This window comes from Peromyscus leucopus, chromosome 6 (genome assembly GCF_004664715.2).
Source record: "Peromyscus leucopus breed LL Stock chromosome 6, UCI_PerLeu_2.1, whole genome shotgun sequence".
Taxonomy (NCBI): Eukaryota; Metazoa; Chordata; class Mammalia; order Rodentia; family Cricetidae; genus Peromyscus; species Peromyscus leucopus.
The window spans coordinates 87,915,890-87,942,819 of NC_051068.1; the positions used below are offsets into that span (position 1 = coordinate 87,915,890).

At 36.4% G+C, this 26,930-nt stretch overlaps 1 protein-coding gene across 8 annotated transcripts in view; it reads left to right on the forward strand.

The window, feature by feature from the left end:
• The window catches only part of Col11a1 (collagen type XI alpha 1 chain), a 195,790-nt gene that overhangs the window by 11,443 nt on the left and 157,417 nt on the right, over positions 1-26,930 (forward strand). For all 8 annotated transcript variants that reach the window (XM_037207025.1, XM_037207028.1, XM_028895363.2 and 5 more), the window contains 3 exons: positions 13,130-13,297; positions 19,419-19,632; positions 24,139-24,301. In XM_037207025.1, coding sequence (XP_037062920.1) covers positions 13,130-13,297; positions 19,419-19,632; positions 24,139-24,301 — 545 coding nt within the window. The remainder of the gene's footprint in view (positions 1-13,129; positions 13,298-19,418; positions 19,633-24,138; positions 24,302-26,930) is intronic.

The following is a 26,930-nucleotide window of genomic DNA, read 5'->3' on the forward strand; positions in this document are numbered from 1 at the left end:
TTGCTTTCTGTAGAATAGCCAGACTACTGCAAAGCCACCCAGAGTTCTCAACAGTAATAGTCCTCTTTGAAATCACACCTTATATACAGGTGCGCTCACACGGGCCTGTAAACATATGAATAAACAGTCCTATTTTATAAAGGAATACTTGAAACAAATGTGTCTATACATTTAGATAACCCCTTTGTAAGACAAATAAGCAACTGAAATGTCTAAATCTTGTGTGATTTTCCTTGCAATCACTCAAATTATAGAGACTTTTGGAGTGCAAAATTGTAATGTGATTAAAAAAAAATTTCTGAGACATTGTACTTTTAAAACAACTTTGACTTAAAGAACAAAATATTTATTATAAACATTTGTTAAGTTTTAATGATTTCCTACAGATAAAATTTTATTAATATTGTTTAAAATAATCACACGATTAATTAGTGTGTCTTTGACTGATATTGGTAGGTTCCCAACTAAAGTTTTCTTCGGGCCTATATCTCTTTCCTTAATTACAGGTTTGTAAACTTGATTGTCTTTTCATCCATTTGTAGTGCCTCTAAGCTAGTTCAAAGATTGTATTCTCTGAACTGAATTTACTTTCTTCCTGAATCTATTCGTTTGCAGTTTTCTCAGTCTCAGGTTGTAGTGATGTAGTTAGTTATGATATTCAAACACAAAACAAACTCTCAGAACCTGGTTTGAGTTTGGATCCCTTTTTCTTATAGTCCACATGCATCCCATTACCTACTACTGTTTGTCCTCACAAGATGTTCAGAATTTGACCCAGTAATTCATCTTTCAGCCCCAGGTTGCACCATTTCACACCTGCAGGCTCTTTAAGACTCTATGGCTAGGCTTCAGTGCCCCCAAGAATTTTATCAACACAAAAGTTTCAGTAGTTTGAAAAAATTAGTTGAATGAGAAATCTGTATTTCACCTTAGTTTTCTGTGAAATTTATACTTTCAGGGGGGAAAATAGTCATAACAATTTTGGATTCTATCATTTGTCTCCAGCCAATCTTCCAATCTTTTTCCAAATCATTTGCAATAAAATTCAGTATCCATGGAGGTCTCATAAGACTTACACATCATTCTTACGTCTTTGACCTCAGGTCTTACAGCTTTCCTATTCTCATAGCAGGAGGCTTTGTTTCCTCTCATTTCCCCACCATTCTGAGCTGTTTCTTGCATTAGGTTCTTTGTATTCATTCCCTTTGCTTCTAATCCAATTAAGCAAAAACAACCAGGACAGGGCGGTTTCCCCGACTTCTCGGAATTTTCTCAAATATCATCTACTCATTGGGGAGTCTTTCTTATTTGAAGTCACAACCCATGCTACAGTGAACTTTCATGAAACCTTTTCTTATTTACTCATTTTCCTACCAAGAGTCTGAAACCTGTCACACATAACAAATTAAGCACTAATAGTTAAAGACAGAGAAGTTATTTTCTTTTACCCAAAATGTAGAAGTGATAATCTTGACCTATAAATGTTGTCATAAATTATTTGGGTTTTTGAGTTAATAGAATCTAGATGTCACATAGCCAACAATTCCTATTGTTGATAATCCTTTAGCTTTGTAAATGTTCACACAGTTATTATAAACAGCCAAATCTCAAAGAAAAGTTCAGCTTTTCTGATTTGATGGGTACAATGGCTATCTATGAATGTGTTTGGAGAGATTGTACTGAATTAAAATTGCCATATTAGTTTCTATTTTTTTTCTGTAGAGTTTGAGCTGTGATGTCAGCTAACTCCAGACATTTCTAGCCAAAGAACTTGAAAGCAGATCAAGTGCTGTCAAGGATATGAACACACTTGCTTCTGTTCACAGTCTTCATCAGGATTAAAACCAAGATTTTGTGTATCATGCACTTTTCTTCACTCTTGGAGCCCATAATTAGAATGATAAATAACCACTAATGGAGTATATATACATTTCATTTTGATGAAATTCACTTTGTTTTTCTTTCTTCATTTTGTTTTTTAATACTAGTTTTACTTCAGAATATATCTTGGTATAGTTTTCCTTGGCATTTTATTAATCAGATTTGTTGTGAAATAAATTAAAAACATACTTTCAAAAAATGGTAAGGTATCGTATTTATATTTGATCATTTGGTTTCTATCTTCTAAATGCATATTACAATATACCATTGTTTATAAGCTTCCCATTTTAGCGTACACAAAACACATCGACAGATAAGCAATAGGCATTGCTGATCTTCAAGTTGATGTTGAGAGTTAGATCAACAGAAAGTAGAGTAATAGACTATTGTGAACATTCATTTGGATGCTGGGAACCAAACCTAGTTCTCTTCAAGAGCAGCAGGTGCTCTTAACCTCTGAGCATCTCTCCAGCCCTCTCCTCCTCTTTTTGAGAAAAGATCTCACTCTCTAACCCAGGGTGACTGGAATTCATTACATAATTTAGACTCTCCTCAAACAAGAGGTGGTCTTTCTGTCTCAGCTTCTTCAGTGCTGGGATTACAGGCATGAGCAGCTAGTTAGTGTTACAATATTCAAGTTATGCTTACATCAATTTACATTCCAAAAAAAAAAAAACCCTAGCTAATATTATCAGTAATTTACCTTCATGTTTTGCTGTGGTGTGATTAAGATGAATATGAAAGTTGATGAATAGGTTCCCAGAGGAGTCAGGGGCACCATGAGAACACAGCCAACAGAATCTAATGACTAGTACTCACCAGGACTTGTATGGATTAGGGAGGCTGTAGTGGTCCGACCTAGATCCCTGCATATATGTTATAACTGAGTATTTTGGTGTTCTTATGGAATTCCTAACAGTGGGAACAGCATCTGTCTATGACTGTATTGCCTGCTTGTGAGACCCTTTTCTTCCTACAGGGTTGTCTCTTCCAGCCTTGGTCTGACCATATATTCCTGGTCTTATTGTAGCTTGCTATGCCCTGTTTAGTTGATTTTGCTGGGAGGCCTACTCTTTTCTGAGTGGAGAGGGGAAGTTTTGGGGAGAGACTGGAGAGAGAATGAGGGGGAAATGTGTTTTGGATGTTATATATGAGAGAAGAATTAGAAAAAAAATTAAAAGTATAGGTCCTGTACTCACCGATGTGTTAGCTAATGAATTGCAAAAAATCCAAACCTAAAACCAAAAGAAAAAATCCAAACCAAACCAACCAAACAAACAAACAAAAAAACCAAAACAAAAAAACAAAAACAAAAACATATAAAACAAAACAAAACAAAAAACTCCCTGAGTGTTGTATATTCCGGAACATCAGGGCATACTTTTGTTTTGCTTTGTTTTTATAATTTCAATTTAATTTTCTTTTGAGAATTTTATACATGAGCACTATATTTGTATATTTCCACCCCTCCCTCCCTCATCTCACCTCCAACTCCTCCTATATCTCTCACAGTGCCCCTCACACTCTTGAGCTTTTTTGTTTAAATATATATATTTAAAGAAGTATATAAATATTATATTAAAATATAAAACTATTACACACACATGTGTTAGGAATGGATAGCCTATCTGGGGTTAATCTCTAGAAATAAGACTTTCTCCCTCTGTCAGCAGCCATTCATTGCCTGTAGCCCTTCATCTAAGGGCAAGGACTTGTATAATTTCTCCCTCCAGGTTGGCATGTGAACTGGTTTTGTTCTGCAGGCTGTATTTAGGGACTGTATTTTTGAGATTTCGTATGAGAAGCTCCCCTGTCTATACAGAAACACTACCTCTCAGTAGATAGGCTGCTCCTGCAGCTCTAACAATCTTTCTGTCCCCTCTTATGTGATATTCTCTGAGCCTTAGGTATGAGAGTTTTGTTGTAAACTCACAGGCTGGAATCCTTGTGCCCAGCTGTTTTCCGCATTTTGATCAGTTGTAGAATTTTTTTAATGTTATTAATTTTTTTCAAGAAACTTCAATCAAGTATTTCATATACTTTCCCTTTCTCTAGTTCTTCCTACATCTTACCCACCTCCTAACTCATGTAACTTCATATTCTCTCTCTCTCTCTCTCTCTCTCTCTCTCTCTCTCTCTCTCTCTCTCTCTCTCTCCTCCCTCCCTCTCTCTCAAGAAATCTAGGAAAGCAACAATAAAACCAAAGAAACAAACAAACCAAAATCAAAAACAAATAAATTTTAAAAAGGAAAAAAAAATATCAGTAAGACCAAAAAATACCAAGACAAATAGTGCACACACACATAAAAAGGGAGTCTGTTTTGTGTTGGCCAACTACTCTTGAATGTGGTTGATAGACTCAGTGACACTCCATTGGGGAAAACTGATTTTCCCTAGTCCTGCAGGTATCACTTGCAAATAGCTTCTCAGTTAGGGGTAAGATTTTGTGTCCATTTCCCCTTCTTGGTACTGGGATTTTGTTTGGTTTGCACTTTGTGTATGCTGTTGCAATTTCTGTGAGTTTATATACGTGTTAGTCCTGTTGTGTCTGGAAGACACTGTTTCCTTGAAGTCATTCATCACCTCTGGCTCTTACAATCTTTCCACCTCCTCTTCTGCATAGATACTAGAACCTTGAGGGGAGGGGTTTGTAAAGTCATTCATTTAGAACTGAGTACTCCAAACTCTCTTGCTCTCTGCACATTGTCCAGTTGTGAGTCCCTGTGTTTTCCCCTAGACTCAGGACCAATTCAGTCTTAGGTTCTTGTCCACTTTAACAACATTGGTTATGGGTTGCATTTCATGGAGGGGGCTTACATCCTATAAAAAAAGTGGTTAGTTATTCCCATAACATTTGTGCTACCACAATACCAGTATATCCTCTAATAAATTGCAGAGTTTATAACTGGGCGATATTAATCATTACTGGCCTTTTCTGGTAACTTTCTTTCTTTCTTTCTTTCTTTCTTTCTTTCTTTCTTTCTTTCTTTCTTTCTTTCTTTCTTTCTTTCTTTCTCTCTCGCTCTCGCTCTCGCTCTCGCTCTCGCTCTCGCTCTCGCTCTCGCTCTCGCTCTCGCTCTCGCTCTCGCTCTCGCTCTCGCTCTCGCTCTCGCTCTCGCTCTCGCTCTCGCTCTCGCTCTCGCTCTCGCTCTCGCTCTCTCTCCTTCCCTCCCTCCTCCCTCCCTCCCTCCCTCCCTCCCTCCCTCCCTCCCTCCCTCCCTCCCTCCCTTTCTTTTTCTTTCTTTGAGACAAGGTTTCTCTGTGTAGCTTTGGTGCCTGTCCTGGATCTCGCTCTGTAGACCAGGCTGGCCTCAGACTCACAGAGATCTACCTGGCTCTGCCTCCCACATGCTGGGATTAAAGGCGTGCGCCACCGCTGCCGCCTCCGCCGCCGCTGCCGCCGCCACCACCACCACCCGGATATCTGGTGATATTCTTGCAAAGTACCTTCCAGCACCGTGAACTTTACTCAATAGCAGTGAAGTTTCTGGTCAGGCACCAGAATGACTTTTCCATGCTCTATGACATAAGTAAGTGTTTTCTTCAGCAGTAGGGCTATGCCATTAGGTTACAGAGAATAACCAGTAGCCTGGGCAATATCCTGTGATGTTTGGGAGTGGTTTACGGAACAATTCTGGCTAATTGTTCAGCAAGACATAATCCATTCCTGGCACTGGTGGTTTTACTTGATGCCATAAGATATCTAGTTGTGGCTTTATATCCTCCATTTTACAGCAACCTCCTTTACATTCTTTTCATATATGCATATATAATTTAGAAAGCTTCTACAGGAGTATGTGTCCATATGGTTTTCAAAAGGCCTCTACTGTTAGTCGTCCCTCATATTCTTTCCATCACCCTGTCTTCCCATCCCCCTCCCAATTTTATCCTACTAGTCTAGTTTCCCCTTTTTATTTTTGTAACACTGTACTCTATTTCCCCTTTCTTGGAAGATCTCCTCCTCAGCCCTGATCCCTTCTCGTTACCTAATCTCTGTGGTAATTTGTACTTAAACACATATATGTAAAAATTAAAAGCTAACATTTACATGTAAAATATAACATGCAATATCTGTCTTTTTGAGTTTGGGTTACCTCACTCAGGAGGACTGTTCCAAGTTTTGAAACTGAAGATTTTTATATGGGCTCCATTTGGTGCAAAAAGAAGCCTCTTTGATGAGTTGTAAGAGCTACACTTATCTGTGTGTCTGTGAACTGACCTGGCATGAGTAGTTAGTCACATTTAAAGTACCAGGTATGGATTCTCACTTATGGAGCAGGCATTAAGTCTAATTACTCAGCTATTGGTTACACCCAAGATAAAGTAAGTGCCACTGTTGCACTGATGGGGGTTTTGCTGGATTGCCCATCATTGTGGGCATAGGCTTTACAGCTGGGTGGTGCTGCTGCTTATTTTTTCCCATGACAGCTTGCATACCACCTTTGACTACTGTGAGAGCTTGTTCTCAAGGAGGAGGATTTCAGGTTAATTCCTCCAAGTCCTGGATCTGGTGTGTGGTGTCTTCTGCCATAGAGTTCTACCTTTAAGTTCTGGGAGGCAACCAAAGGCATAATTTTTATGGAGGATATATGGTCAATAGTTAGAGACATAAAGCCATTTATTATTCTTCTCTTCTGCAAAAAGTATTTCCCAATGAAGTCAGGAAATGCAGATAACAGGAATCAGCTTAATTATGGCTTAGGGAAACATGGTTTGTAGTTAATGGAGTTGTTAGATACGTTCAGGAAGTCTGGGATTTTCAAAAAGCAATCATTATAGAAGTGATTTTTGATGAGTATTTATATGTTTCAGTCTCTTTTCCCTGGTATTAAAATATAATGCTCATTCATTATCATGAGATTAAGTTGGATAAAGTAACTTGGAGAGGCTTTAATTAGTTTACACAAAGTAATTTAACTGCTGGGATTGGAGAAATCACTTAGTGAAGAGAGTGCTTGCTATACAGCACGAAGAACCTGAGCTTAGACCCTCAGCATGCATGTAAACTCTGGGTGTGGGGGTGAATTTTAACTTCTACATTTGGTAAGGGTGTGTAGAGACAGGTGGATCCTAGGAGTTCAACAGCCAGCCAGCCCCGCTCTGAATCAGTGAGCTCTGGATTCAGGGAGATAACTTGTCTGCAAACATAATGAGGTTGTTAGAGAAAGCCATGCTGTGTTAACCTATGTTTCACACACATATATGCACACACAGCCACAAGCACAGGTATGTACATTAACATACACATATGTTATGCTTCTTAGCTTGATAATAGTTAGAGTAATTATATAAATTATAATTATATAAGCTAAGATATAATCATATAAGCTAAAATAGTTAGATAATTTCTTAGCTTAAATAATAGTTTCTTAGCTTGAGTTAGAACTTGAACAGTTCCAACTACAGAAATTGAGGTATTAATTACTTATACAGTTGGCAGATAACTGTTGCTAAGGATGCATGCATTTTGAAAACTGTTAGAATATTGGTAGTCAATAAATTAAAATATATAACCACTTTCTTTCATGGTTCAATACTATATATCATAGTCATTAGAAAATATATTTTAAATTATTTTTTATTTATTAAATTTTACTTATTTGGGTATGGGGTCAAGGAGGGAGAGGAAAGAGGAAAGATTAGGTGGTGTGCATCAGGAAGATGATTCTGTGACTTAATCTGTGTCTGAATGCATATAATGTAGAGTCACAGTGAGATAATTAAACAAATATAATCGAGTGTGTTATCTAGGGGAGCATGAGGCACTACAAGAGGGTCCCATAACCTACATGAAGGAAGAAGATTTCCTGAATGATTCTGCCTTGTAGATTTAGATAAAGATGTTTACTATATCTCAATATACCAGATTTCATTACTGGCTCTGTGTTAGATTCATCTGAGAAAAGCAAAAATTATTTTTGGTGTGTCTAATATCTAGAAGAAATATATTTTAGGCTGACCTGGTGGTGTAGGCCTGTAATCCCAGGTATTCAGTAGGCAAAAGCAGAAGTACTGTAAATTGAGGGCCATTCTGGAAAATAAAGTGAATTCAAAGACAGCCTACTCAAATTGGTAAGATCTTGTTCAGCAAACTAAAAGAAAAGAGGAATAGGGCTATAGGTCAACTGAGTGCTTGGAATGTGTGAGGCCCAAATCCCAAGCTGGAGAGAGGGAGGGGGGAGAGAGAGAGAGAGAGAGAGAGAGAGAGAGAGAGAGAGAGAGAGAGAGAGAGAGACAGAAGAAGGAGAAGAAGAAGAAGAAGAAGAAGAAGAAGAAGAAGAAGAAGAAGAAGAAGAAGAAGAAGAAGAAGAAAACAAAGCAAAAAATGACAGATACTTTGATTTTTATGAGCTGTATAGACTTTGTTGAAGCCACGGAGAACTGGCTTTAATGAGTAAAAAGAGCTGTCAGTAACAGCTAAATGAATGAAAGGTCTTGGAGGTCAAGATTTTGATTATTGCCATTTTACTGGGTTTGAAACTGTGGCACAGAAAGAGTGATATATTTCTGTGTATTCATATCACACAGATAGTAAATGGCAGAGGTAGAACTCAGAAGCAGTTAGAATTTCCAACTTTATATCACACAGGCTTAAGTAGCATATGGAGAAGCTTATGGAAGAAATAGAACAGCACAATCAAAATATTGAAAGATGTTAGCTAGGTGACCCATACAGATGCTGCAGGTAACAGAAAGATGGGATCAAAAACTTAGGACCAAACTGTTGAATTGACAGGGATGTCCAAGAGGCTAATGGAACACAGAAAGTCCATTAAGGCCTTTAGAAGTCTTGTTTCTTGATAAGAAAGTATGTGGCACTTAGAGAAAGTTGTTTCCATAAAGTTTCACTTTTATTTTGTTCATTTGCTCAGCATTTTATATAGCGTGTGTGTGTGTGTGTGTGTGTGTGTGTGTGTGTGTGTGTGTGTGTGTGTGTCTTTATGTGTTGTATACAGACTCAGGTATATGTGAGTATGTGAGTGTGGTGCACATCTCTGTGCATACATCTATTATCTTCTAATTAGGGAATATAAATCAAAGGATAGGCAAGTAAGTGCTAATGGTGCAAGGCTAGGATAAGCACATCAGACTAAGATTCAGGAGAGAGATAAATGCTGTTCAGTTACCTTCTTGGTTTTCTCCTACTTCCTACTCAGGCAAAGTGGTGTTAATTCTTTCAGATAGTAGGTAAGGCTATATAAAGCACCCAAATAGACAAAAGTATTTGGTGATGTTTTCTATAAAGTGTGGTGGTATTGTGTTCCCCAAAATATTTTGCACTCTAATAAACTTATCTGGGGTCAGAGAACCGAACAGCCACATTATTAAACATAGAGGATAGGCAGTGGTAGCACACACCTTTAATCCTAGTATTCCAGAGGCAGAAATCCCTCTGGATCTCTGTGAGTTCAAGGTCACATTGGAAACAGCCAGGCATGGTGACTCACGCCTTTAACCCCAGGGAGTGGTGGTAGAAAGCAGAAAGGTATATAACGCGTGAAGACCAGAAACTAGAAGCTTTTAGCTGGTTAAGCTTCAGGCTTTCCAGCAGCAGTTCAGTTGAGAGCCACTGGAATGAGGACACAGAAGCTTCCAGTCTGAGGAAACAGGATCAGCTGAGGAGCTGTCGAGGTGAGGAAGCTGTGGCTTGTTCTGCTTCTCTGATCTTCCAGCATTCACCCCAATAACTGGCCTCAGGTTTGATTTTATTAACAAGACTCTTTAAGATTCATGCAACAATAAAGTCTCAATTAGTATTTCTACAGCACTGACTATGGTGGTATTTCTGGGTCAGTGAATCATCAGAATAGACAGGCACTGGGGTGGGGTGGGGGTAGGAACTAGGAGGAAAATTGGGTATGACCAGATCATCAAGATTTTCTCTGTAAGGAATGCGGAATGTGGATGCCATCTGGAAGTCAGTGGGGTTCACTGAAGGAATTTAAGCAGTAGAGTTGCTTGAACCATGGAATTTAGGAGGCTCAGTCAAGTAGTGGAATGCAGATGGATGGGGAAAGAGCATGGACACCCTTTAAATGGCTTCTGGAGTAATGATTGGGCTCTTGTATCCTGTGTCCCTGTTTGATAAACCAACAGTATACCCTAGAAGACAGGGCAGAATTGCTGAATATAATACTGTACTGAGTTAGATATGCCAGAAAATGCTTAATGATGGTGGTATGAAATAGAAATAAAATACTAGGACTAAGAGTAGCTTTGAATATTAGAAATTGCATTTTTTTCAGATACACTGAAATATCCATAAGAAGTGATTGCTTTTAGTCTTTAAACAGTTGGAATTAAGAAAGGTAGAAGAACATCGTTTTTGCACATACCTGCACATGTATGTGTAAAGCAACAGATCCTTTGTTAGGAGAGTTTAGTAAATTCTGTGGCTGTCGAATGATAAGATCAAGAAACAAGGTAGCATTTCCAAATGATTTAAATTATCATTCAGTTCAGTAGAAAGAAAGAGAAGAAGACAACAGACATTTTTAGCTGAATTTTATCTTTATAAAAAAAGATTGGGATTCCTTTTTAGAAAAATAAATTAAATTGAAACTTTCTTTTTTTTAGATGTGAATTAGGGCCTGAATGATGATATTGCATCCTGTCCCTGCAGAGAAACTTTTCAGAAATTAATGGTAGCGCCTCTACAGTGAATCTGGCAATGGGAGGGTGCTCTTACCACACTCATTTCAAATTGGAAAGGGTTAAGTGTTTATGTGCTTGTAGATATCCTGTGTTAAAAGTCACTGTGAAGAAAGGGAAGCAGGGCTCTATCCTGTGCATTGTTTATTGATGCCCAGTTATCATGGGATTACAGCCTTCTAGGCTCTGTTCATGCCTGCTCTGAAGTCTTGCTCAACTTCGAGCAAGAAGGTAAAATAAAATAAGCAGATAATATGCTGTGATTTCAGGCACCTTCTCTTTCAAAGTAATTTATATCCTGAAAGTAAATATCAACATCAGGATTCAATTAGCTGGTTTACGATAATTTCAGACTATTTTAAGAACGTTTTAAGTTTTCTTTTGTAGTTTTCGTCTGTGGGTTATTACAGCAAGATTGGGGGTGGGAAAAGGAGGCTTGAGATTTACACAGGCCCTGAGAATACCTCTACTTAGTCTTTGAAGCTCAGTTCTCCCCCTCTGCATAGCAAGAAAGGACATGAAATTTGTGAAGGTTTGAGCCTTTAAAGAACTAGCCTGGTCACAAGGCACGTATTAGGGTCTTTGGACATGGCTCTTAGTATAAATATTATTTTCTTAGTTTTATCACATGAGAAAATAAGACAGCAAGAATTGCTGAAAAACAGCTCTTAGGCAGGGTAGTGGTGGCGCACGCCTCTAATCCCAGCATTCGGGAGGCAGAGCCAGGTGGATCTCTGTGGGTTCGAGGCCAGCCTGGTCTGCAGAGCGAGATCCAGGACAGGTATCAAAACTACACAGAGAAACCCTGTCATGAAAAACCAAAAAAAAAAAAAAAAAAAAAAAAAAAGAAAAGAAACAAAACAAAACCAAAAGAAAGAAAGAAAATAAACAAAACAGAACAAAAAACCAGCTAGACTATACTACTCAGATTTTGAAACAAATATTCAAAGATTGACCTAAATAAAAGGCTACTATATTTGCTCCCTTCAGCCTCTCTTATTTCCACAAAGATATTTTTCCTTCCAGTAATTACAAACACTATTTGGTATATTGAATAGTATGTGGATTTTCATTTGTCAGCTACATGCTATAGTTGCACACAAATTTGTTATTAGAGGAAACTATTTTCATGGCACCGTACAAGGCAGGGTCTGTAAAGCTCCACCTGTGTGTGTCTGCAGATGTAGAAGTCAGGCCTCCATGAGTTAATAAACTAAGGGAATGATCATAAACACACACATTTCACAACTCTCATTCAGTTACTCATTCATACATTCTGTGACAAGTTGAGTGCTATAGTAAGTAAATGTTTACTGAAGTGATAATTCTTGAAGAGCCAGATGCCGGTTAGGCTGTCCTTGGAGATGTGATGAGGCTAGCTCCCTGATTCTAGAATCAATTCCAATTTCTCTCTGACCAAGTAAGTCCTTGCATAAACAACATTCTAAGAGGTACAGTGTGGCAGTAGTGCCTGGTAACAGCTCACTATTGCAGTGTTTTGTATTAGCTAGAACTTTCAGTCATAAATGAGCAACATAGCAGTTTTTGTACACTCCTAAAAGTAGACATGACTTCTTAACTACTTACTGAAACATTTTACGACTGACTCCATTAGATTCTAATTATTTTAGGGGCTATATCTCAGGCATACTGAATGACAAATCGGCCAGCACATGGACTAATTGGAACATTTTCGTTTGTTTTTGAATACAGACAAAAGCCAATACATCATAAGAATGTTGACATTATGGGCTTTAATATTCATTTGCAGACAAGCACTACTCCACTTCATTCATGTATTGACAAAGTGGATTAAATGCATTGTTTTGAACCAGGGATTTTGAAAGTCCTAAGCAATTAAATTTGTGTTTATCTTTGTCTTTGTGGTTTATTCCGTGTAGTGAACCTTCATTGTTTTGAAGTTCTTCCATGCTGCGATGGGGTCAGCATATTCAACACCCCGCAGAGCTGGTCAGATAATTTCCTCTATCAGGAGTTCACTAATTTTAGTAACTGAATAGAATTCTATCATATGTGTATATCACATGTTGTTCATTTATTTACATCTTCTAGGGGACTCACTTTGTATCAGACTATTGCTGTAATGAATAATGCCACAGTGAACACACTTTGAATTCTTTTGACATGTAGCTATTGGGGTCTTGGAGTTATATGCTACTTCTTTGTTTTGAGATAATTCATTAGTTTTCTAAAATTCCTAGAATAAGGAATTTTGTAAAAGTACAGAGTAAAGATGCATGTTAGGGAGCATTTGATACAGATAGGGTTCAGGAAGAGGAGAAAGTATCATTGACCTCAGTTTTATAGCCATCAATGATTCATCTAGCTCCAGAGGATAGTTCAATTCAATGGTCATACAGTTGGCCCTGGTTACACTGAACAGGTCACAAAATCTGAGAAAGGGACTGGTAGGGATGAAGAAGGATTGACAGAATTAGGGATAAGAGAAGGTAGGGGGAGAGAGCAATCAGAATGCATATTAAGTATAGAATTGTCAAATAACAAATTAAATAATTAAATGCTGAAACTAAAAGTATTTTTATATTTAACTATTCAATTCCCCCCTATTTTTCAGCTGCTCCAGTTGATATACTAAAAGCACTAGATTTTCACAATTCTCCAGTGGGAATATCTAAAACAACAGGATTTTGTACAAACAGGAAGAATTCTAGAGATTCAGATGTTGCTTATAGAGTTACGGATGAAGCACAAATCAGCGCCCCAACGAAACAGCTATTTCCAGGTAGGTTCACTTTATCTGTGCTCCTGTTGCCGTTATTGTTGTTTTCATTTACAACCTCTACTATCTCTTAGCTTATTAATCTTTCTGTTGTGCTACATAATATCCAATTATAGCATGGAATATGATTTTTCATATAGCAAAAAGCAAAGAAATTGTAATCACCAGTAATGTATTAAAAACAACTAAGTTCCAGTTACTAACTTAGCCTGGTAACAGAAATATGCTTATTTTTAGGAATTTAATAATTCATCATGTCTGTAATACATAATAATCCTGGGAAGGCAGTATTTTATGACCATCCTATATTCATGGATGGAGACTGATGGAAACCTTTACCATTAGTGATTGATTATGTTAATTTAATTGTCATATAAATTAAGACAAACTTAGTACTCTTTGTCCTAACATCACTGTAACTATTTCCTTTCAAAGAAACATTTTTTTTTGGTAGATGTTCTTTGTGATTGTTTTTTGCACAGTATTCTTATGACAAGTTTAATAAAGTGTGGTGGTAGTTTGACTATGAATGGCCTCCATAGATTGATTCATTTGAATGGTTGTTCCTAGTTAGTGGAACTGTTTAAGATGGGTTAGAAGGTGGGACCTTGTTAGAGGAGGTGTGTCCCTGGGAGTGTGCTTTGAGGTTTCAAAAGCCTACAGCAGGCCTAGTTTCACTCTCTACTGCCAACTTGTGGGTCAGATGTAAGCTCTCAGCTACTGCTCCAGTGCTGTGCCTTCCAGCTGCCATGTTACCCACTGTAATGATCATGGACTAACTCTCTGAAATTAAGCAATTAACTGCTTTCTATTATAAGTTGCCATGGCCATGGTATCTCTTCATAACAGTAAAATAGTAAGTAATTGAGACATACAACTAGTCACTTCTCACAAATACCCAGAATTCAGAGATTAGAGATTTTTATAAGACTTTACCTGAGAGATTTTCATGTGAAAACTGATAAAGTTCTGGGAAAATCTTTTACTTGTTCTGTGAGAGACTGCTTGATCCAGTAGTGTTAATTATGTTGAAGTTAATTATGATAATGTAGGAAAAGATCACTGAGTGCAGAAATGAGAATTCCTGATATCACATTATCTAAGCAGGCAGCCCATTACACGTTCTTGAAGTTTATATATGCCAGATTTTTAGCCTTCAGCTTGGTGCCCTTGTTCCTATTTAAATGTAAACTGGGTTTCACAGATGTTATTTAACTTGACCAATTATATTTAATTATTGTGATACAAGATCAATATTTCATATTTGATCAGATTTCATTTTGCTGCTTTAGGATCTTCCCAAAAATGTTAACATTTAAATTCTCTGGTTTGTCCATTATTTCACTATCTGAAGAGCTGACATTATACATCAATTTTTAAATCAGTCAGCAAATATGATAAAGGAATTCAATATTATAAATAAAATATTATTTCCTTGTAAGGACATTGTACTCCTTATCCTCTTCCTTCCTTCCTTTGTTTCTTTCATTGCTTCTTTGTTTGATTTTCCCTTCCTTCCTTCCTTCCTTCCTTCCTTCCTTCCTTCCTTCCTTCCTTCCTTCCTTCCTTCCTCCCTCCCTCCCTCCCTCCCCCCCCCCCCCCCCCCCCCCCCCCCTCCCTCCCTCCCTTCCTCCCTTCCTCCCTCCTTTCTTTCTTTCTTTCTTTCGTCTTCTATGAGGAGTGGGCCAGACAGGGCCTCACTCTGCAGTTCAAGCCTGCCTTCAAACTAGTGAACTTTTCAGTCTTTGCTTCTTGAGGAACCACCATAGCCTGTTCTAAGGTATTTTAAAAACATATTTATCTTGGGCACTCATTAAAATTTTCAGATTTTCATTAAGTTTTAGTGAACAAAAGCAATGTATTGACACAAAATACTAAAATGAAAAAAAGTCTGTATTTAAAAGTTAAAGGTTAAAAGTTCTTAAAATATTAAGTCCATAGTATTTGAAATTCACTTTAAATTTTATAAATAATAGTAATGTTACTTTTACTTTTTCATTTAACTATGTATCTTCTATATCTAGTAGGAAAACAATAATTTTGAACAGAAAGTAAATTGGAAAAATGTGAACTAATGGAACTGTTTTAGAAATACTAAATAAGATACAGTTTATAATATTTTCATAATTGACTCATTATCTCAAGGTCATGCAGTTAATTTAATTAATTTGGTGTTTGATCGTTCCTTCCTGGAGAATGGCCATTATGTATGCTTGTGCAATCTTCTTCCACTCCAGTGAACAGAACTTATCCTTATGACTGTTTTACCCCAGTTAGCACTCTTGTGTTGTGGCTATGGTTTTAACAATGGCTATTTTAAATAAGAGACTCCTATGATAGGCATCTTAGTACATTCCTGCCTGCAGAGGAAAACTTCCTGCAAGTTATGCATTAATGATAATTAAAAAATAGTAGTGATGGTATCACCATTATGAATACCAAATTAGTGAACATTGTTTACAAAGTAGTACATTTGCTGATGAACATAGCTGGATGACTGGACACTTCAGTAGTCATCATTGAAAGTAGGGAGTTCTATCAGAAAGAGAGATTAATATATTGTTGCAGAATAAAAATATGTGTTCTCCAAAGCTCCAGGATGAGACTTTAAATCAGAAGATCTGAAAATATGCACTTCAAATTAAATAAAGCTGTTGTTTTCAAATTCTCATTACCACCTTTTGAATACTGATATAAATATCCTGCAAAAAACTGTATATTGACTTACATCTTCATAACCATCAAAGTAAGAGGATATTTAAGCTCAAGTTATAGATGAGGAGTTGGATAGATTCAACATTTTAGTTAGATAACAATGCCCAACCATATAAGGCACTGGACTAAAACATATGATGTATTTGAATATCATTGTAGTTATGGCATACAGAATATTATTGAATTATCATCACTATTAAAACATAAAAATATTTTTGAAAGATATATTCTTCTTGGAAAAATATTGAACAAAATTTAAACTCTTAAAATCACTGTTATTATGCTATTTTATATATTTATTAATGAAAGCAACATTTGTTTATATTAAAAACCCATTTTAAGAGTTGTGGCTGAATCTGTGATAATCATGATGGTTATTATAGACAAGTATTCTTCTAAATAAATATAAATATCAAATATTAGACACTGGGCACTTTTACCAATAGTCATTTGACATGTCTTAAATCTGTGTTTGTATTTCAAAATATGGATTTTTTTAAAGCTGTTAAACTTCACATTTGATGTATACACTATGGGTTGATGAGTGCTGTTTCACGTATTTAATGTAGTGTAGTATTAGTACTGTATTAACAAGCTAAAGTTTCCAGAACTTTCACTGCACAAACTCAGTGACTTTTTAAATTTTCACACAATCCTCTTACTCTTATATGAGTACAATTTTTTTCTGATGTCTCACCTCTTCTAAATGTCCTATGTAGACCTTTGTTTACTTTTTTGTTAAACTGTACAAAGTATTTTCTCCCAGATTATAATGTTTTTTGAAGTCCTTTTTTTCCACTATAAGATCACGGAAAATTTCAGTTTTTTTTACCTTGGGACTTTTTCAATAATAGAGTGAATTACCTAATCATATATCTCAATAGCACAGCAATTATAAAGCATGTTGTTAAGTGATATGCTTTATAGCTTTTATATCTTGTATGATTATTTATCTCCTAGTGATTTTTATAAAATTATGAAGTTAAAACCAAATAAAACTAAAATTTCCTGTTACATTTAAATCAAGTTAGAAGACATAGATGTACTTTAGAGGTAAAGTCCTTGCAGAGCATGTATGAGATCCTGGATTCAATCATCATAACAAGTAAAAATTCCAGTTGAACTATACACACACACACACACACACACACACACACACACACTCACATGCATAATACATTTCAGCTGATTTAAAACAATGATTTGACAGGTAGGTTGAAAGATTTTTATGATAGCTTGAGTGATTGAAAACAAACACTTTCTATTGTTGAATTTTGTTTAGTATTAACTTAAAAAGTATGAGAATCAGTTAGTCAACATTAGTTGACTTTGGTGGCAGGCTAATTAAATTCTACAGTAGTTCTAGGGTTCAGTCTACATCATTAGCTCAGCTAAGGGACATTATGTAATTTGCTAAGAGCATATGACAAGAGTATCTTGTGTCCAATGGATCGGACAAGACCCAGGATTCTTTTTAATGATATTTTATTTATTTTTATTTACATGCATGTCTATATTCATTTGTATGATAGTGTGTGTGTGTGTGTGTGTGTGTGTGTGTGTGTGTGTGTGTGTGAGACAGAGGACAATTTGCAAGTGTTGGTTCTCTTTTTCCACCATGTGGTCCTGGGTATAGAAGTCAGGTCATCAGGCTTGGCAGCAAGTCCTTTACCTACTAAAGCCATCTCACCAGCCTGATACTCCAGCATTTTAACTGAGATACTGTATTAGTTACCACTTACCTAGTTTGTGCATATATGTGCAGTACAAAACTATGTATCCATACTACCTGTCAGTGTTCCCTTTTGAATACATTTAGAAGGTTTCCCACTCAGGAAACATTTTTTTCACCGCTATTCTTATCCAATTCATAAAGTTCCTTTTTGTTTGATATTTACTGAACCAGCCTCAGTCATTCGAGTAATTTGGAAAAAACTTCTTTTGCTATAATAAACCGTGCTTTGATGAGATGCAAACATAGTATCTTTACAAATAAGCATCTTCTCACCATGAGCAGAAATGGAACTGCATAACTTCATCATTTGTGGAATTTGAACCTATAGCAGTCATATTCACAATGCCTTTAAAAGAATCACTTTGCACTACAACCTGTAATTGAATTAAGAATAAATTGATTTAATATGAAAGCTCTTAATATAGTACATAACAAAAATACCTGTTTTGTGAATGGATAATATTTTAACTGAAGTAATAAATTTGTCCTAAATGATGTTGTAATATATAATATTATGTATTGTATATAACAATATATATAATATATATGAATCATATATATTGTTACTTTGATAAATAAAACCTTCCACTTAGTGTGTAATGTTTCCTTAATAATATAAAGAGTCCAAGTATAAGAGAGATATATTATATTTAAGGCACTCCTCAAACTGACACATTTAGCAAATGTGAAGTAAGCACCTGTGAAAGTCAGGTAGTAGGCTAGGCACTTGAGATAAGATCATGGAAAGAGAAAAAAAAGTGACAGGGAGCCTTCATACCTAATAGTTCTGATTTTCAGTGACATGCTTTTCAATAGTGAAACTGAATTGTGTGATCAAAAATCTCTTTAAGTGTTCACGTACACGATGAGAGCAATGCTTTTGTATTACCTTACTACAGTGCTTGTGTCAACTGAAATGGTTAAATACATGTTTGAGAATTATTTTGAGGGTCTAGAGAGATTCGTCTGCTGTTTAGAGCCCTTACTGTTCTTGCAGAGGAGTAAACTTTGGTTCCAACACCCTTGTCAGGTGATTGAATGAAACTCCAGTTCCAAATAATTTGATGTGTCTTGCTTCCTTGGACACCTGCTGTCATGGATCCACACACAGATACACATAATTAAAATAATAAAAATAGGGACTGCAGAGTGACTTAGTAGTTAAGAGGGCACACTCTTTAGAGTTCACAGTCATCTGCATTCACATGCACATTCTCTCTCTGCTCAAATGCACATAATTTAAAAATACATCTAAAAGGATAATTAAAATATTTAAATGAGTGTCTGCTATGTTTGAAATTGCACTGATAGTATGATCTTGTTTTCTGACTATGGGCTCAGTTTCTCATAATCTTTATTCTTTACATAAATGGCCTTGAGGCTTAACTTGGATGACTATACAGAGAAAACTTGATACTCATATGATCACCTCTCTAACCACACTATTAGTTAACTGTTTCCTATTTGAGATGGGAATAGGGTGTGGGTTAAGGGGAGGGCGGGTTGGGGGGAGGAGGGAGGACAGGGGAATCTATGGCTGATATGTAAAATTAAATTAAATTATAAAATCCTATTTGAATTTAGTTATCAAGGCCATATAAAATGTTCAGGTAAAATTGTGAGCTAGGAACAGTTTGGAAATCTGGACTTTCTAACTCAATTTTGTCTTTTCAGGTGGAATTTTTCCTGAAGATTTTTCAATACTATTTACAATAAAACCCAAAAAAGGAACTCAGTCTTTCCTTTTATCGATATATAATGAACATGGTATTCAGCAACTTGGTGTTGAGGTTGGGAGATCACCTGTTTTTCTATTTGAAGACCACACTGGAAAACCGAGCCCCGAAAACTATCCCCTCTTCTCAACAGTTAACATCGCCGATGGGAAGTAAGTCACACCATGAGAGAGTGTTAGCTGTCCTGAAAAATTGTATTAATCATTCAACAGTCTATATGAAGTGTGTTTTGTAATGGCTATTGATGGAAAACACCTCCAAAGACCACCATATAATCCCCAACATTGGTGTACTCTACTTCAAAGTCTGTGCAGGTAAAGGCTGAAAAAAAAAAAAAATCAGTAAGAAACAAGAATACCTGTGTGGTTGAGAGAGAAAAGCAGGGCAGTGTTGACAAGAGGAAATCAAATTGTGGTGCGATTTTAAGAATTGAGATGAGGGAAGACCACTTTCCTACTGGGATCTGAGAACAGTGGTTCTGATGGTTCAGTGGATAAAGGCACTTGCAGCCAAGCCTGTCCACTTGGTTCAATCCCTGGGAATGACATAGTGGAAAGAAAGAACACATATCATGAGGCTAGTTCCTAAATAAGACTGATCCTTGCTATCTTATGCCTTCTGAGAATTCTCCCATGCACACTGGTGTTGCCACTGCTCAGGTCTTATTTAGGTGACTGTATTGTTAAGATTTCAGGTGTACAATTCCTTCTAATACATGTGAGACTCTATCTTATAGCAAATGTCCTGGGTCTGGCTCTTATAATCCTTCTTTCTGCCCACTCTTCTATGATGTTCCCTAAGTGTTAGGTACAGGGGTTATATTATAGAATTATCAACTGGGGATGGTCATGCATGGTTAGTTGTATAGAAGATTTTTTTTTTTTTTTTTTTTTTTTTTGGTTTTTCAAGACAGGGTTTATCTGTGTGTAGCTTTGCGCCTTTCCTGGGACTCACTTGGTAGCCCAGGTTGGCCTCGAACTCACAGAGATCCGCCTGCCTCTGCCTCCCGAGTGCTGGGATTAAAGGCGTGCGCCACCACCGCCCGGCTTAGAAGATATTTTTAATGCATCATATTACTGAAATATTTTTACTCTATGCTGTTTTTTTAAGTGGGAAAATATCTTACTGTAACCTCGATCCAACTTGATAGTAGTTTTAAGTTTGAACACATATCAAAATGTAACAATAGGAAAAGCTCAGTAAATAATTTTGAGTAATTATCAAATAGATAAGAAGTTGTATGTATGTACCCTACAGTGGTAAAGTACTGTTTGATAATATATTCAGTAAATCAATAGGTAGCAATATTCATTCACTTTTCTTTCATTTATTTATTCTTCTCTCATGTAATACTTCCCAAATGCAGGGAAGTATCCATCCCCCTCCTATCTCCCCTCTCCCCCAGAATCACTGCTCCTCAGTGTCCATTCAGAAAAGAGCAGCCCATCCCTTCGAGTGATATCAATCAAATTCAACATAACAAGATGCAATGAGACTAGGTATATACCCTCACATCAAGACAGGGCTCGGCAACCTAGTAGGAGGAGATAGGTCCCAGGAGCAGGCAAAAGAGTCAGAGATAACCCTACTCCCATTGTTAGGAATCTAACAAAAACCCTAGGCTAAAGAACCACATGCAGAGGACTGGTGCAGCTTTGTTTGAGCCCCTATAAGCCCTGCTCAGTTCATTCTGTGGGCCGTGTTATCCTGGTGTCCTTGACCCCTCTGGCTCCTACAATCCTCCCTCCCCTTCTTATTTAGAGTTCTCCTAACTCCCCTAGTGTTTGGCTGTGAATCACTGTATCTGTTCCCATCAGCTGCTGGAGGAAGCCTCTGTGATGATTGGGCTGCCAGGTACAGATCCTTTGAGTATGGCAGAATATCATTAGGAATCATTTAATTGATTTTTTTTTGTCAGTCCTGCTTGGTTTAGGTCTCTGAGCCATGATTCATTTTTAATGCATGGATTTATTAGCAGATGTTTGCTGTGTACAAGTTCTATGGTCCTTCCTTGAGACTATTAAAATATGACAGATTTATTAAGATCAAATGACACAATTGGAATGCAAAAATCATTGGTATTAAAATACACTTGAGTTATTGAGGACAATCATGGATTTCATCACAACAGACCACTCATTCCATAGTATTTCTTTGCAATCTACTACTTTGCTGGCAGTTATCGGGGTCGAGGTGTTGCAGCCATGAACATTGCAGGAAAAGTCCCTCCACTCTTGTTTATTTGAATATTGTTAGTGTTTGGTAGACCAAACAAACATAAGCTTAGATGCAAAGTACTGGTAGTTCTATGAATAAAACTGCATCAAAGGAAGGCATGCACTATGTAGTAGTACACAACATACTTGGCAGTCTGTTATGAAGAGGTTGTTCTAAAGAAAGTATAGAAGTAAGCACCTGTTTGCATGACAATGTGGAGGGAAGCATTCCCCTACAGTGTATATGCATGGAGCAGAAGGAGACATGTGATCAGCTACAGGATATCAGAAAGCAAACCTTATAGGAGGTGGAGAGAGTACCAGAAGGCTTCTATGAGACAGAGAAAAGAAATGAACAGCTCTGTGAATATTTGCTGGGTTTCTTCAACACAAAGATTTAATTTGATTGTTTTTCATGTAATTTAATTTTATTTATTCGTGTGTGTGTGTGTGTGTGTGTGTGTGTGTGTGTGTGTGTGATATGCATGTCAGAGAGAGAGACAGAGAGAGAGAGAGAAGAGAGAGAGAGAGAGAGAGAGAGAGAGAGAGAGAGAGAGAGAGAGAGAGAGAGAGAGAGAGAATATATGACCTATCACTGGGGTTAGAAATGCATGCTGCTAGGTCCATTGTTCTTATGGGTGCTGGGGACTGGACGCACATCTTAGTTATGCAGCAGTTATCTTCTGGACTAAGCTCTTTCTTTCTTTTTTTTTTTTTTTTTTTTTTTTTTTTTTTTTTTTTTTTTTGATTTATCAAGACAGGGTTTCTCTGTGTAGCTTTGCGCCTTTCCTGGGACTCACTTGGTAGCCCAGGCTGGCCTCAAACTCACAAAGATCTGCCTGGCTCTGCCTCCCAAGTGCTGGGATTAGAGGCGTGCGCCACCACCGCCCGGCAAGGACTAAGCTCTTTCCAACTTCTTCATTCATGTTTTGATGGTTGCTAGGGTCACAAAGGCATGGAAGCACAGACAGTTAGCATTATAAGCTAGAGAGGTGATGTTTTCTACTAAGCCGAGAATCACCAGCTTTTGTTTCATCATAAAAATTCGTGGTGTTTTATTGATGGTATAGACATCATAAGAGAAAGAGCAATGAAGGATTCTAAACTGAGTTAACCTAGTACTATCTAAATTATTATTATGCTATGTCTAATTCTATGATTTTTATCATCTTATTAGCACAGCTTAAAATAATTAAAAATCAATTGAGTTTAGAGTTCTGATGAGATTTTAGCAATTAAAATTATTTTTATTTTCTGCTAATGAAAAGACCATCCCTCAAGACTAGGAATGGTTTAAGTGAGCACGCCGGCTTCTTGGCATAAAGTATGTGTCAATTTTACTCTCAGTGTATGAAGTTGCTCCAAGGCTCCTTATATAATTCTTTGCTCTACTCAGACCTTCACTAGTTGAATGTGCTGGTGGAAATACCAAAGACAAAGTATGTATGGAAATGTACTTGGTTGTCACCAGTAGCCATGCCAAATATCATGAAACAGACATTTGGGAACACTCATGCAAGTTTCTGGGTATTTTATTTTATGGGGCTACTCCTAGACACTTCTGGAATATTAATCTAGCACTTTTCGTTTGGAAGAAAATATAAACCACAGTGGCTTAAAGAATCCAAGTGAATTTCACTTAGTGGTTTCTGTTAGCACCAGACATTGTTAATAAAAAACCCTTTCTAGGATGCAGGGAGAGCATGCATGCTTCCAAGGGCTGGCCACATTCCCTCTGCTAAGCCTGTCATCACCGCCCTGAATTAGCTGGGGCAGTAGCTCCAGACTGAATTGAGCCTCCCACTCCACACATGCGCTGACTCTGCTTTCTTTCAGTGTTTCTTCTTCTTGCCAGCCCTGGAAAGAAGGAGAGATATTGTGTCTCAGTTTTGGATCCTGCCCACGGTGGTGATCTATAACTGTCTTGAAATTAAAGTGGAAAAAGAACATGAAAACACTTGAAATAAATGGAGATCAGGACAGAGTAGCACATTGTGTTTTACAATTAGAACATTCAGCTGCTCCAGATGGAGCAGTCATTCAGTCAAGAGACAGACCCTTTCACAGTCACTCTCAGGGGATCACCAGAGCAGTTTTTCTTGTGGAATTCCAGTTTGGAAGAAAGTGTTTATGCACAGAGAAACCCAAATCTATCTCAACCCTGTCAGATACACTCGTCAGAAAACACAGAGTGAAACAGAGGATGGGTGTGTCCTTAACAGTACAGGTGCCTAATCCATCGCTGTATCTTAGGAACCTGTGTCCTTATGAGTACGTGGTGCTGTCCTGGGTAAGCTAGGCTAAACCAGTGAGGCATAGTGTGCCTCTGTTTTTGTACCATTTCAGCTTACTGTTGACATTTAAAGTGCACATTCTAATGAGTCTGTTGATTTGGCAGCTAGAGCCTTTGAAGCTTACGAAAGCATTGTTTCATTTTTACAGGTGGCATCGGGTCGCAATCAGTGTGGAGAAGAAAACTGTGACAATGATTGTTGATTGTAAGAAGAAGATCACAAAACCCCTTGATAGAAGTGAGAGATCAATAGTCGATACCAATGGAATCATGGTGTTCGGAACAAGAATTTTAGAAACAGATGTTTTTCAGGTAAAAATAAATCAAGTTTATTTAATATGAGTTTTGTTAGGTCAACTGGGTTATTAATTCTAGCAATCATTATGTTGTAAAACAGAGTTCAAAGCTCTAAAGGGTGACCTACTTTCTTCCTCTGTGATTGGAGTGGTGATGTTTTCTATTGTTGGGTCGGAGGAGGGTTAAACAAAGGTGACTGCAAGGCCAGGGAAGCGTTGCAAAGATTGGCCGATTTGAAAACAAGTGTCCAGTTCTCCTGGCAAGGACAATCCATTTCACTCTTCAACTTTATTCCTAGTACGTTAGCTTAGAGAAAATAACTTTTTGACTTCCTGTTCTAGAAGATTAATTCAGAGAAATATCGCAGGCATATATTCTTCCTGACTATCTTCTTTTTGAGTGTTTTCTAATAGAGATTATGCTGATAAAGATGAACTTTAAGTTTTAAAATTTCCTTTTAAAAAATAAAGTGCAAGGCATGATAGAAGCATTTCCAGTTGTATTTTGCTAGTTATCATTATGACACTTTCTTTGGATCTGACAGTCATTGTATCTGGTAACTTTTATTTTGGATTTTAGTCTTTTTATTGCATAAATAGAAATGAGGCCTGACTCTATTAAGGGGTGCACTGAGGTATTATTAGCATAAATTCTGATTGAATTTTGGAATATAACTGCATAAAATTGTATAATATGATTTATGTATTTTGTTTACACATGCCCATGTATTAATATGCATGTATGTATACAAATATAGATAGTACATTTAAAAAAAGATTGTAAACTCAGAGTCTCAACTAGACCACTGTATATACATTTATATGAATCATTGGGGACACAATATTAAATACAATGAACACTAGTGACATTTTCAGGTTTTGTATTTGGAATACCGTTCATTATTGACTTTCTCCATTACTGTGTTCTTATCCACTTGACTCTACATAAAATATTTACATCCAATATATTATGATTAATTAAGTGATGAATGAATTGTGGAAATATATAATGACAATATACTCTTTGTACAGTATCATTTACTAATTGAATATACATGGATAAATATTGACTTATTGGATATATGGATATCATAGAAAGTATTATAACTTCTACTCTTGCAGAATCTTACTTCAAAAATCATTAATAGTTTCATAGGCTAATTTTCTAGTTTTGTAAATAAGTGAAATGAAAGAACATTAGTAGATTTCTTTGTTCATTCCCTCTGTCCTTTTCCTCCTCTCCACTTCCAATGACTGATTTTATAACATAACATTTAAAATCTGAAGTAACTGCAAGTGTTAATTAGAAGAATGTATTAAAACATTAATAACAACAATGTGGAAGCAATTCTTCTATGAAATCTGTAGTGACTATGACAACGAACTGTGAGAAATTTCTCTACAAACCTGCTCTATATTTTGAGCTTTCATGAAACCATATGAAACTTTAAACAGGGTATTTATTTATTATTAGTTTTTAAAATGTAAATGAACTTAGAACCTTTGCATGTTAGGTTTATATCTTATCATATTTTAGTTATTCAGAATGGAAAAGCTTCTATTTTTGCTTAATAAAATAATGAGCAAATTTTGGAGGAAAAAATTGAGCCAAATGAAATTTATATTCATCTAATTATCTGTGAGACTTTTATTTACCAAATGCTGTTATTGTGTGGCTATATAAAACTTCAAACTAGACTCTTTCAATGTGAGAATTGGACATGGAGGAAATAAATGCTTCAAATAAATACACTTGTTCAACACCTTTTAAAAAATAGTTTGTCAGATATGAATATATGGTCACTTATGTGACTTTTTAAAAACTTTACTTGAAATTCTTTTGTTTTTATTTTTGTTTATACTTTGCTACTTACATGGAATTCTAATTTTAAAATCTGTGTGAAGAATCCATAGTAAAATATATATTATTTTAATGTTTGATAAATAGTTTTAGTGATACTGCTGCTATGATAACATTAGATATTCATTAGTCTGAACACAGCAAGTGTCACTTTACCAAAAATATTGTGACTCATATTTAACCAGGAACTTAGTATATATAATTTCATGTACATACTGTATCACACTGCTGGATTGATACTATTATGCTAATATAGACATTACCTATGCCTATATTTGCATCACAATATGATGATTTTTTTTTTATGAATTAAAAGTATACTGGACAGAAAATGATTTAAAGTTTTTCTAGAATGGTTTTCATGAACATGCAATGGGATGCATTCATTTACAGTCCAGATGATTTTTTTTTCACACTTGTAGAGTAATTATAAAGCCTTATTCTGGATTGAAAACATTCTGATTCTTAATCCCGGGATCTGACTTCCTATGGAGCATTCTCGAGTTTCAGTTCCCCGTTTCTCAATTGAGAAGTATAAAAGACCATCCTTCAAAGTAACTGAAAAAAAAAATGAATAGGTGTTGGTAAACATTTGCATGGTAGAGAATGAATACAAACATATGAGCATTTGCAATTTGTAAATAATTATGGTTTTCAATTTACTCTTGAATTAATATACAGCAGTCCCTTCCATTATGATTTCATGTCTTTTGATAACATGACATTTCAAATATTTTTGTACATTTTTGCATTGGAGTAACTAGCAGTGACTTATATCTTAATG